A 13,189-nucleotide genomic window follows, 5' to 3' on the forward strand; every position below is an offset into this window, starting at 1 on the left:
TTTCTCTAAATGGATGTTTTCCTATCAACATGTGGCAAATAAAGTTCAAAAAAATCTTGCTTTTTAGAGTCAGCCTATTAAACCAGCTCCAGCATCCTGTCATAAACAGATATGCCACTGACAATACCAGTATTTTCCACTTTGCCTGACAAGGCAAACAGAATGCAACCTTTCCTCCATAGGTAAGATTAATCTTCCCAGTGTTATCTGCAAAGTAGTATCCTTTGCTTTCCACTCACTATAATTACAGCCCCAATCAATTAGGTGTTGCGTCAACAACCACTAGTGATTACATAGAAAACTCAGCATTTAGACCCATTTTCCCCTAACCTGAGCGGCAAATAAGAGACGGGAGAGTAGACATTTAGAAAGAAATGTCCGTTGGGAACATCCGTCCACATATCTTTACTGTCATTTCCATGCCAGCCACCCTGCCCACCCAGGTACCACAACTGTAAGCAGTCCTAAAAGCATGTACTCAAGAAGGCATTAAAGGACCACTAGGAAGAGTCTAAAAATCACCGAAGTTGCCCATTTTGGGGTCATAAGACAAATGCTACCAAGGAACCCATAACCACAGGGAAGTGTGATGGCTAACCTATGCAGCACAAATCACATCCATCTTTCGGCACTGCTGTAGGACAGCTGCAGTCCCTATATTTTCTGCTACATCACTGTTGACAGCTCTAATGCAGCCCGAATGGTATTCTTACCAGTCAGAACTGTTCTTAACAGAGTTAAATAGCACTGGTTTTTCAGATACTTCAGAAAGAAGCTATTCTTTCTGTAGTAAATACTGTAAGTGTTATTGCAATGGTAGAAGTTTTCTCAAAAGTGGCTTGTACAAAAACAGCAGAGAGAAAGCAACATGAAAACCTGTAAAAATCACTCCAAATAAGCTAGAAGGCAAAAGCTGAAAGAAAACAGAAAGAGAACCAACCCCTGTAACCCTGTAATTGTGAAAATTTGCGATAAAACATGGAGATTTTTTCCTCAGAATTCTCAAGTACAGCCAGCAGAAAAGTTGTCTTTCTTTTCTTTTCTTTTTTCTTTTTTTTTTTTTTTTTTGCCCAAAGCATGTGTTTTTTTAAAGCTGGCATAAATTCATTTAACAAAAAATTCATGTTGCAAATTAAAGCTGCCAAAATTTTTGTGGTTTGTTCGAAGGTTAAATTCAGCATTTTCATGAGGTTTTTGCTCTTTGGTTTTTGAAAATGAGCTAATGAATTCTCATAGATATATAAAAAAAGCCTTCTCTAATTTGAGAAAAAAATCATGGGAAAAATCTTTTCTATTACTTTTCCTTGTAAGTATTTCAGAAGCAAGTTTTTCAAGGATTTGTGGTCTAGCAGTGCTTTTTAAAGGCACTTGCATTTATCCTCCATGCATCAAACTGCTCTAAGTCAATTCCCTAAGACACTTAATCTTTTGGCAGATGGAAACTCATTTTGAAAGTCTACTAATGATCAATTAAAGCATTAGCTATCTCTATAGACAGGAGGTTTATGGGGTCACAGTCTTCAGGAGCTGGAGGCAAGAGCAGCAGCATGTTAGAAAAATAGCTAAAACCTTCTGTAGTTACCACAAAATTGGCAAAACATTAAGAAAAAACAAAATCATGACTTAGTCTGTAATGGAGTTGTTTTGCCATAGTATGTTGAAAACAAATGTGATGGTTTCTGTTTTATAAGAGAGGCCATGGTCCAAACAATGTCAGCAAAGGAAACTGGTTTTTTAACTTTTTTTAATGAAGGCTAATAACAATCCCAATACTTCCAATACATTTACATTATCCTTTGAAAATTCGATTCATTCAGACTCCAGTCATAAAAATATGTACCCATGCTGCAAATATGCAGACGTGTCTTGTGAGTAGCTGCCATCAGAATCAGTGGTTCACTGGTAAATAATGCATCATATCACACATGCTCAAGGCCACACATTGACGTTTGGAGTCAAGACTAGTACCCTGCCCACAAGGTTCCATACAATTTGATGTACAATTAGTAAGACCAAATAAATGCAACTGTCACATTCGTAAAATAATTTTAAGATTCTTTCTCCAGGAGTTTGGCAAACCATTTCTTTCCTGAAGGAGATGCACAGAAAAGTGATTAACCACTTAAGGCAAACTAAAAAGGATGCTTTCTACAAAATGACATCTCTACTATGACCATAGGTTTTTATTATTACTAACATTGCCAAGAGAATCAATATTTACTTGATTCACTGCATATAGATCTTTGCCTGCAATTTACCTTGTGCAAAGATAGAACAATAAATAGAACACCTTTTCAGTGACAGTAAAAATGCATGAAGTTGCCCACTAAAAATTTGTAGAAAACTAGCAAATATGGTGTATTTTGAAAAAGAACATATGTAATGATTCTTGTGGGTAGTGAAGGGTGTGACACTGAAGACATAAGCTCAGCTAGCATTATGAGTAGTATATTCTATCCTCAAAATAAGTTCAGCTTCCACATCAAATACATCTGCTTGTGGAACCTTACCACATGGATTTTCCTCCAGGTGTAAGCAAAGGGAGACCAAAGATTAAAGTGTCATTTAATTTAGTAAACGTTGGGGACAGATAGTAGTGGTATTTTTGGAAGGGACATTTCTATAAAACCCACAACATTAGTAAGAGTCCAAAAATTAGGCGGTTCTCCTTCATTTACCAGTTCCCTTCATTTTTAGCTGCTGAGATACAGCAACCTTAGTATCTGTGCCTTCATCTTTGGAACTTTGGCACATGAACTATTATCCCCCAACTTTGGCACAAGAGTTGAATGAGCAAAATGGGAGTGCATAAGATGACAGACTATGATCATCTTCAGAGCACCAAGAGATCCTTTGCCACTCTCACACCTTTTGGACACAGAACAATATTCACCATCATATTTTAGACTTTAAATAATTATTTACAGAGCACATCGAAGTCCTGATAGTAAATACATTATGTAAACATTAGGCAGCATTGTTGTCCCATTTCACACTAAACTAGCATACCTCTTTCACTCATAAATCCAAAAATGCTAACCCAGAACACTTTGCTTTTTCAGTAAAAAGCCAGCACTAATCACCAAATGGACACAAATACCTTTTACCAGCAACACAGTCTCTTCCTTCTATAGCAAATTAGGGCAGAAATTCTAAGGCTTAGTTGAAAAATTCTTCAAAAGATTGAAGCTAGGACCATTGGCATATGAAAAGGAGGAGCAAAGTTGTTTCTAGGCGAGAAGGAAATAAATAAATAAAGGGTAACAGAAAAGTTACCATTCCCCTTTCCAAACTGCCTACTAGTACAATGCAAAGGCAAAATTTTATGGGATGACCCAACATAGCCAGGAAATCCAGGCATCCTGAAAGGACAAGCCTGTGAATTACTCCTTGTCCCAGTAACAAGTACCATGCAGCTGCTCGCTCACTCCCTGCCTCAGGGCAGGATGGGGAGGAGATTTGGGAAAAAGGTAAAACTCACTGGTTGAGATAATAATTCCGTAAGTAAAATAAAATATAGTAACAACATTTGTCATAAGAATGAGAGGGAGGGAGGAATAAAATCCGAAAGGGAAAAAAGGCAAGTGATGCACAACACAAGTGCTCACCACTTTCTGACCGATGCCCAGCCAGTCCCCCAGCAGCGATCGGCAGCCCCCAGCCAGCTTCGCCCAGTTCATATACTCAGCATGACGTTCTATGGTATGGAATATCCCTTTGGCTAGTTCGGGTCAGCTGTCCTGGCTGCGTCCCTTCCCGATTTCTTGTGCATCTGCTCACTGGCAGAGCATGGGAAACGTGCAGAGTCCTCGATTTAGAGTAAGCACTACTTAGCCAAAACCAGGACACTCTCATTACAGGGTCCTCACGTTGGCCAGATGCTAACAGGACTTACCGTGGAAGAGCAGAGAGCTGCACCAACGTTCCTGAGTAGGGAGGGTGTTGTAGGCACAGCAACCACAGGTTTGGTGCCCCTCTAGACTGCCAGGCACCCTAACTGCAGGGCAGTCACTGGCTGCCTGAAGCGATAGACAGCAAGAGCCCAAATCCAGGTATCCAAATGCAGAAGGGGCTCCCGCTCCAGCAAAGAAAAAGATCAGTCCCACTCTTAACTATATATGACCCAACACCTGGTTACAGTTGGAGTGTTAAGCTGGAGTTCTTTTCTATCAATCTGTCACAGAGACTGCAGTTTCTGAGCACTGCAATATCCTTGAAGGAGGCATCTTCAGCTGCGGAACAGGAGCTCTCTCCTAACTTGTTTTAACTGCAAGAGTCAAACGCAATAGGTCAAGCAGGGCTTTGACACTGTAAAGCAGAACACAGGTGAATTTTAGCGATCTAAATGCACAACCGATTTAAAAAGTGGCCCTGCTGTAGTTACAGTGTCCAGATTTTTCCCTTTTGCATGTACCCAAGGTTAGCCTGGTTTGAGATGCTGGGTTCTGAACTTCTGCTTCAGCCTGACTGGGATTGGGAACCTGGCGCTGCTGCAGAATTCCATGAAAGGGCCTGTCAGGATACTTCTTCACTTTTTCGAGCTTCACGAACTCTCCATACCTTTCTGTACTTACAAAGAAAGGATATAAATGTATTTATTTATGCATATACACTCACACATACACACACACTATCTTTAATTGAGCCTAAACAATAGTTTTACAGTTAAAACATCTTCCTGAAGCGTGAAAGGTATCAATTTAAATCACTGTTTTTCAAGTTTATGTTAAGACTTCTAATTTCTCTGACACACATATTCTGAGAAATTGTGAACTGCTAGCATCATGCATAAAGTAACCCAAACCTAAAAGAGAAAACTGCATGTTTACTTAAGTTTTACTGCTTGTAGAAATGAATTAATTTCATTCATACTTTAAGGATTAAAGAAAAAAAAATTCCTTGCATTCCCCTCCTAAGAAGTTAGCTGGACTAAGAATGAATTTGTTGCTATATGCTCTTACTCTTGAGAGCTGTTGGTTTGCTTGGCAAACATTTGAATTTAGTCCTTGGGTTTTGGTTCTGTATTCACCTAATAAATGAGTAACATCTATTCAAAGATATGATTAGTTGTAACAGACTATAATCTCATGACACATGCAAAAGCTCATCTTAATAATCTGTACAGCTAAAAATATGATCACCAAATACCACAATTAAGAAAAGTACATTTATTTGATTCTTCTTGTAGTTTGATGACAAAGTAGTATATTTCATTAACAGTAGCACAGAAAAGAACAGGTTTGAATCTATGTGAGATGGAACATAACGGAAGACGGTAAACGCATCAAGTAGCATGTGACACCTTTCACCAGATTTAGCAGCAATTACAATTTCCATAATGCACTCGACATCATGCTTCCAAAATCAATAAAGCAAACTCGTTCTTTTGAAGCTTCTGAAGCGCTCCTTACACTGGCGTACCTTTTCCATATCTAGTTGTGAAAAATGCAGAATCTACATGTATCAAGTTACCCAATGTATGTAACAAACAAACAAAAAATCCCACCCCAAAAAACAGTAAGCCTCAGTCTTCACGCTAGAACAGAGAAGAGCAGCTCTTTATCAGATATGCTTCATACAAGCTCACATTCTTCTCACGTATCTCATATATACATGGCCCACTCAGATGGAGGGCGTTTTTGCCCCAAACTATTTTTCATTTTTATATATATATATATGTAAATACATATATGAATCACTAAAAAGGTGAAAAAGGAATGAGGAAAGTGGATAGGGGTAAGAGTGTAGTTTTCTCTTAGGATTCTGGACTTCTGGGTACTGAAACATTGAGGGGCTTTCCCCTCAGGAAAAAAGAAAAAGCTTCCAATGTCAGTTAAAAATCACAACTTTCAAGAAGTGAATGTACAGCTGGTTCCCCATTGAGGTTGTGAAGTTTCCTGAAGGAAGTTTCTCCCCCCATCTGAGAAACTACAACGTGATGCTCTTACTCCTTCCATTCTCAAGTGTTTTGCAGGAAAAACTCCTTCTCAAAAGTAATACATATGCTGAAAGGGAGGAATAATTTAAATTTAGGGGTATGTGGCACCTGAGATTTACCAAGCCATGCAAATTTAAAGCTATTACAGTGGAAGACTTAAAAAAAAAGTAAATTTTCCCTTATTAAGCACAAACATTACTCAAATCTTTAATCCGCACACCATTAATGTGCATCACTCTTAGAAAGCACTCAAATCAACCTTATTTCTTGGCAATTTTGATACCCTTTTAGCCAAGTTATATAAACATCTGTAATAAGTCTCACTATAATTACTATGCAGAAACATGTATGACCGTGTAGTCATACACCGTTGTGCAATTCCATATTATATAAAAAAACCTCACTATGGTACAGTTGATGAAGTGAAGATGCAAAATACAGATGCACTGCATGACAGTTTCTTTAAATAAGGCTTAGTTCTGTCCTGAATGCATTACGGGACACACAATAAAGACATGAAAATACTAAAAGAATAGTTCTCTTACATCAGAAAACAAACCTCTTAAATTACTTGAATAAATAGCCATTAAATATCAATTTAATCTCCTTTTAGAAACGTTGTTTTAAAAGTCACTCACACTCATTTTGTTTCTAACAGATGTTCTTCTGTTCAAAGATAAATTGCAGATTAAGGCCCGAGTATATTTTCCTTTCCAACCTAACACACCTTTAAAAATATTCATACTATACTATACTTCCTTTAACAGAATAAACTTGACTGAAGTTTTCTGAGGAAGTATGTATTTGAACAGGTAAAGTGCCCATTTGAAAACAATTACATAGCTTTATATAGTTATTAAAACATGCAATTTGGAACAGTCCAGATCTTCTACTCTTTATTCATCATCTAAGTATCCAAATACTCTTTTATTTGTATATGAAATTCTTTACGAAATTTCCAGTTTTCACTCTTTAAGTAATACTCAAAGCTGCAGTCAGAATCAGAAACCTAATGTATTTGATGCAGCACTGGAGTCATGAAATGTAAAGGAAAGTTTATGCAGAATCTGCAACTAAGTAAGAAAATATTTCCCAGCTCTTAAGAAAATTAAGATACATGTTTTTGCTGCTTTAATTTTATTATTTCAAAACACCATAATGCATCAGTGTACTTAACAATGGATTTCCCCATTCTCCCTTCCCATCCCCAAAGAATAGTGGTGATGATGAAAATAATGACAGTTGCAGTGAACTTCTGTTTCAAGTCCCGGTATTCACTTATCCTTTGTCTAGGAGGAAAGTGGTTTACTTCTCGACTACACACCACAGGAGTAGTTAGGAAGTCCACCGCCACCAAGCTACCTTCATTCTGTCCCATACAGCTGAGAGAGAGTCAAATGCAGGGCGAACATCCAGGACAGTGAACTGGTAGTTCTTATCTACTGCTCCACCGTCATAGTAATCAATAACATACCGCACTTCTTTCCCACATCGGTCAACAATCCAGTCATGTCTGTCGAAGGGAAGTTCATATCTGGAAAGGCAGGTAACAGACCACACACATATTTTAACAGTTATTAGGAACCTGGGAGAGGGAGTGGAAGTCCTATTTAAGATTTATTTATCCAGGTACTGACATAAGATCCCCACTACTTCTGTCTTCTGGTAATTTTAACAGTTCTGAGACATCTTAAAATTAACTCTACGCCATGTTTTCAGACACATGCCCCTACCCTCCCACCTCACTGGAAGGCCTTCTCTCCTGCCAACATACCCCATCCATGAACGTATTCTGGCTCTTGGTGAATACTCCTTTGCTTTGCCTCCAAACCGCATCAGTGATGGTCCACAGGGACATTCCCTGTGCACGCAGTTAAAAAAGGAAACAGGTTTTAGCTTTTAAAAGTCTTATTTCAAGTGTTTTATCCACTATGGTAATTCAGTTTAGTAACAGAAAACACAAATATTAGAAAGAGCAACAGTAAAAAAATAATTACAAGTGATCTAAACCAGCTTCCAGATTTTATTTTTTTTTTTTTAAGGTTAGAAAAGTCCCCCAGTTTCTGACAGCACTTACTGCTGGTAAGGTAAAAGTAGCTTTGTTACGCTCCACATCACTTTGTAACTTCTCAACAGAGCAGTACTCAGCAAATCTAATCCATAGACTTAACAGTTTAGAGAACAGAAAACCGCAATCCGAACTACTCTGTAACAAAGGTCATGGAATTTCAGAGAAAAATTTCTACGTGCAAAATACTTAAACTAGTCTGTCTCTTCTAGGAGCACAGACTATACTGACCTAAAAAGTGAGTTTGTTTTACACCTGTCACTTTTAATCTAAGTTTACATCTCATATATTTTTCATAACATGAAGATTTCAATTAAATAACTCCCAAATAGATACGGTAAGAAGCTAATTTCTCCAAATTCACATTATACACCCCCCCCCCACCAAAACGTTCATGAGTTTTACCAATTTAACAATTATTCAGTTCTAGTTAAGCTCTTCTGGATAATCTTCTTCCATATTAATGAAAATGCAGGCTCTTACAAGACAAAAATTTTTGAGGTGTATCAGCACCAGAGTATTTCTGAAAAGTGAAGAGACATTCTACTTTCAAAGAATTACAAAAGCAAGAGCTAAACCAAAGGATTTGCTTTTCATTTCATGTGTACATACCCAGCGTGAAGAGCTTCCCACTTCAAAATCTCCTTCCAAGCTTGCTCGTTATTTTGATTGTGAATCTTAATAATGTTGGTCATGTCTTCACTTGTTATGTCATCATCTTTCCACCTCCACCTAAAAAAATAAGAATTTGAAAACGGTTTACAAGCATTACAGCATAACTACTCCACCTTCCTCAGTTTATCTGATGGGCTTTTGAATCAAGAGATTTAAGGTTTTATGCAGAGACACAAAGCAAGTATAGAAACTTCTGGCTCATCTGCTTAAGCATCTTGAGAACCACTTCATTTTCTGTGTAAAAGTGTAGTTATCAAAGTTATCATCATAGAGATCCACAAATTCTAGACAGCTAAATTAAGAGCTTAACTTGATCAGAAAGTTATCAGCGCGCAAACATCAGCACATCCATGGTATTCGTAAAAATGCTTAGGAAAAATCCCACTTGCATTCCTAAATGCACAGAACTCCTGTATTCAATACATTCTGCATACACTTAAAGTGCCTTTCATCTCTCTGACCCTGCGCTATGACATGCTTCCTTTTCAACAGACATGCCATTGAACACATTTAGGTGTTTACAGGATCAAAACTTGTGTGTTCAATATAGACTGCTTATGACATAATGTCTTAAGAAAAATACTGATGTGTAAACGAAGAAATTAATATTTTAATAGTAACCGCCTTTACAGTTGATCTGTTTGAGAATGACAAACAAACCATTACAAAAGGATGAGGAACCAGCAGCACAGAAGGTTTTTTAGGCCACAGGAAACATTTAACATTCACTTAGATCTTGCCTACACTGATTTTTTGTGAAAATTAAAAACATCTACTTGTCAAACAATTTTCACATTTTTAGCAATTCTGTAAAGTCAAGTTAGTTGTTCTCACAATCACAGAGCTTTCACTGTCAGTTTATAGGAACAGCACGAAGCCAACTGAGTTTGAAAGCTGGCAATCATGCAAAGTTTGTTTATAGCTATGCACTGACTTTTAATAAAATTTTCTGAGCTAGTGGCAGCTGTCTGACCTTCCCTACCATCTTGCTGATCACTAGAGGAGACATGGGCCTTTGAGACCAGCTCACCCTTTAAAACAAAGCTGTTGATATAAAAATTGTAATTTTAAAACCAGCTAGTTATAAACTCTTAAATAATAACGATGAATAATAACTAATTGTATTACTTCATGGATTTCAGATTCATAGACTCCATCTGATAATTCACAGTGTATTTACCCTTTTCTCAACATAGCATTCCAGAACATTTGCTCTGAAGGGTAGACCCATTTCTTGTCAGAATGTGCTCTAGGAATGGAAGATTCTTCTCTAACAGTTGACAATGGAAATGGTTGACCTGGAGATGGCTGCTGATTAGGAGGTGGCATCTAGAAAACAAGGAGAATCAACAACAAACCAGAGCGTGACTTTTTTTTTTTTACATTACAGTGTTTGAGAAAATTTAAAAGTGTAAAAAAAATTCAGTCAGCTGCTACAAAGATCAAGAAGTTCAGCCTTTATTTAAGTCCACTAAAATTATCTTTCTCTTTTGCAGCAGAACTCTTTGCACAAGTCACCTAAAGACTAAAGGAACCCTTCTGCCTAAACTTTTTAAAAGAGCAGTGCTTCTTGTAAATCAAAGTCAATCTTGGAGAGGCCTCAGTCAGAACTTACCCATACTGCTATTACACAGAACCTAAAACCCACTATTGTAGCATAAAAACCATGCGTGTAATTAACAAACAGAAATAGGCAGCAAAAGATATTTACAAACTGGAAAACCACCTTTTATCAAAAAGGTGCAGATCTGAAGGAAATGGTTAAATAAAGCGTAACTTGTTTTTATAAAAATATTTGCACATACAACGAGAAAAAGCAGTATTCAAAACAGTTATTTGCCAGAGTTCCCACCTGAGACATTTACCGCTACGTACATTTTGAGGATAGCGTTTCAGAAGAAACAAGACTTTAGAAAACATCTGAAACAAGCAAAAGTTACCATATTGCTAGGATCTATGTCATCTTTCATTTCAGATGCACCAGACTTCACCGGACACGCCACAAATTCATACGCTCTTTCTTGATGTGCAGGAACATCGTCTGTGTTCTCAGTTCTATGATCAGGAGTCTTCATGTGCATTGGACAACCTGAAATACAGGAAAAAAATAGCATCTATTTTGCCACAAAATGAAAACTCTTAAGATATGACAGGAAATGGAAAACAGTTCATTCAATACTCATGTAAATACAAACTGAATTTTGCTGCTTCTTCCAAGCTTTACAAGTTTTAACTGTTACGTTGCCTGCATTTCAGGACCCAGCACCCTGGTAAGAACTAAGTTTCCTGCATAGTCATTGAATGCTCATTCCCCACCCCATGCTGGCCCCTATACCAAACTGTTTGCACTTAACATTTCCACAGCAATGTTAATCCAACACATGTTGATTGTGTCAGTGGAAATGCTGATGTCCTCTCTCTCCAGACATTCATTTTAGCCCACCCTTCTGTTGTCCTTTTCTAGATGCATGTTCTCTAGCGACAACCACCTGCTCCCAGCTACCACCTTCACAGGGGCTCCTGCAGCTCCCTGACCCTTTGTGGATGTATGACTGGATGGGAACAGACCTGCAGGGCCCCTGTGAAACATGACAACCGGGAGTGACCCACAGGTCCTACTGCAAGCACCAAGTGCCTCTGCTGACAAAGCAGCTTGCACGCTGTTCTGGAGAACAACTGACTCCTTTCCATGAACAATTACTTGAGAGATATTTTTGCTAAAAGAAAACCTCAAGTTTTTATTTGTAGGGTCACTTTCTTTTTTTCCCCCAAATATTTTTTTGGTTTCCACATAAAGAGTTTATTTCACTTAAGTTTCAAGAATAATTACCGCTCATTTTTTCCTGGTGCATTGGACACTCCGACGGTGGAGATGCCACCTGACGGTGCTGGGGCGCACTCAGCGGTTGGCCCGCAGCAGCCGGAGCGGAGGCCGACAAACCCATGGCTTCTGCACGGCTGCCCGTTCTACACCGGTTCTAATTATAAAACCAAAAATAAATTTAAAAAACAAACAAACAAACATCCAATAATACAAAACTACGCTGGTTATTTATTAAGGTGAACGCGAGTACAGGTTAGGTTGCTACATCACAACTTAAAAAATTAAATTTAAAAAAAAAAAAAAAAAAGTCTTTGTAATAAACATCCAGCCTAAATGAGAGGCCGCGGCGGCCGCCAGGGCAAACAGCGAACGGGCCGGCGTGGGCCAGGGGGCGCCGGGCCCGGGACACCGGCACCTGCCCGCCGCCCGCCCCCTGCCCCCCGCCAGGCCCGCCGCACCGGCACCGCCGCACCGCCACACACGCCGTGACCGACCCGGCGGCCGCGGGCAAGGTCAGGCCCGCCCCCCGAGCCCAGCCGGCCGGCCCGGTGGCCTGCGCCCTCCCGCCGCGCCCGCCTCCCGCCGCCGCCCCCGCCCCGCGGCCGCCGCCCCTCACCTCAGCTCGGCCCGGCCCGGCCCGCGCCTCCGCCGCCGGCCCCCAGCACGGCCCCGCGCGCAGCACGCCGCCACGCGCCCCCTCGCGAGACCGCCGCGCCGCCCGCCCGCTCCGCGCATGCGCCCGCCGCCGGCAGGGGCGGGGACAGGGCTGCGGCGCACGAGCCCGCCGGGCGCGCGCGGGCTGGGGGCAGGGCGGCGTTGAGCGGGCCCGGCGGCGGAGGCGGCCCGCAGCGCGCTCCCGGGGCACGGCCGCAGGCACCTCAGGAGCCCGCGCGGCGGGAAGAGGCCGCGGGGCCGCGCGCACGCAGGTGGCTCCGAGCCGGCGGGGCGCGGTGGCGGCCCCCGTGCGGCTGGGTCACCGCTTGGCCTCACGTTGTGTCGTTGGCGACCCATCATCCCTCACACCTGCAAAATGGTTCTGTGAAGCATATTAGAAACAGTGCACGCGCCAGCAGCGCACGGAGAAGGTGCACCCCTTCGCGTCTTTAAGCCTACAGAGATACCGTGGGTCCTTAAGGTGATTTTTAAACATCAACTCGTCAAGCCAAGTACCACAGCGCTGCAGGCCGCACTGAGAACGTTGCGTCGCCGCAGAGCCAGGAGACGCAGCTAGCTGTACGTGTGCAGTACTGCGCTAACGCTGCAGCACAGTGGTGCACAACGTGGAGCTCGTTTCGCACCAGAGCAACTCCTGCTCCTGCCCCGTCCCTTTCTGAGCAACAGATGTAAGAGGGAGCACTAATCCTGCACGACTACTTCAATGCTCATCCCACAACCTGGAGTCTCAATAGGCTGTCAAGCACAAAAAGCAGGGTGGGGAGACACAAAACAAACATTCTTTATAAATGTGTAACAATCAGAACTGATCAAAAAACATATTTTTTTTGAAACATCCTATTTCACTGGGGCAATTAGAAATAAAGTAGGGAGGCATTTAAGCTTCAAGTGGCCCGGTTATTACATGAATTTGGGTTTTTTTCATCCCCAGTTAAAAGTCTGGAAGAGGAGCCTCCTGTGCTCTCTGTTTGTATTTTGGTGTAAAGAAAGAAATGAGTGATTATCACCC

General features: G+C 40.8%; 1 protein-coding gene across 1 annotated transcript; it reads right to left on the minus strand.

Moving 5' to 3' along the window:
• Positions 1–5,153: 5,153 nt before the first annotated feature.
• Positions 5,154–12,224, minus strand: LOC102059144 (holocytochrome c-type synthase). Its single transcript, XM_055725003.1, has 7 exons — positions 12,122–12,224; positions 11,512–11,659; positions 10,622–10,770; positions 9,862–10,010; positions 8,619–8,738; positions 7,713–7,799; positions 5,154–7,472 (listed from the first exon to the last, which is right to left on the minus strand). Exons 2-7 carry the CDS (start codon positions 11,624–11,626, stop codon positions 7,274–7,276), a joined length of 819 nt encoding a protein of 272 aa, XP_055580978.1. The 5' UTR covers positions 11,627–11,659; positions 12,122–12,224; the 3' UTR covers positions 5,154–7,273.
• Between the last annotated feature and the right edge of the window lie 965 nt (positions 12,225–13,189).

This window comes from Falco cherrug, chromosome 12 (assembly GCF_023634085.1).
Source record: "Falco cherrug isolate bFalChe1 chromosome 12, bFalChe1.pri, whole genome shotgun sequence".
NCBI lineage: Eukaryota > Metazoa > Chordata > Aves > Falconiformes > Falconidae > Falco > Falco cherrug.

Bases quoted from the DNA above. Each gene is read 5' to 3' on its own strand.
- LOC102059144 (XM_055725003.1), bottom strand. From the start codon at position 11,626: ATGGGTTTGTCGGCCTCCGCTCCGGCTGCTGCGGGCCAACCGCTGAGT. The intron at 10,771-11,511 runs GTAATTATTCTT...CCTGTATTTCAG, and splicing joins GCACCAGGAAAAAATGAGCG to GTTGTCCAATGCACATGAAG. The intron at 8,739-9,861 runs GTAAATACACTG...TTATTTTTTTAG, and splicing joins AATGCTATGTTGAGAAAAGG to GTGGAGGTGGAAAGATGATG.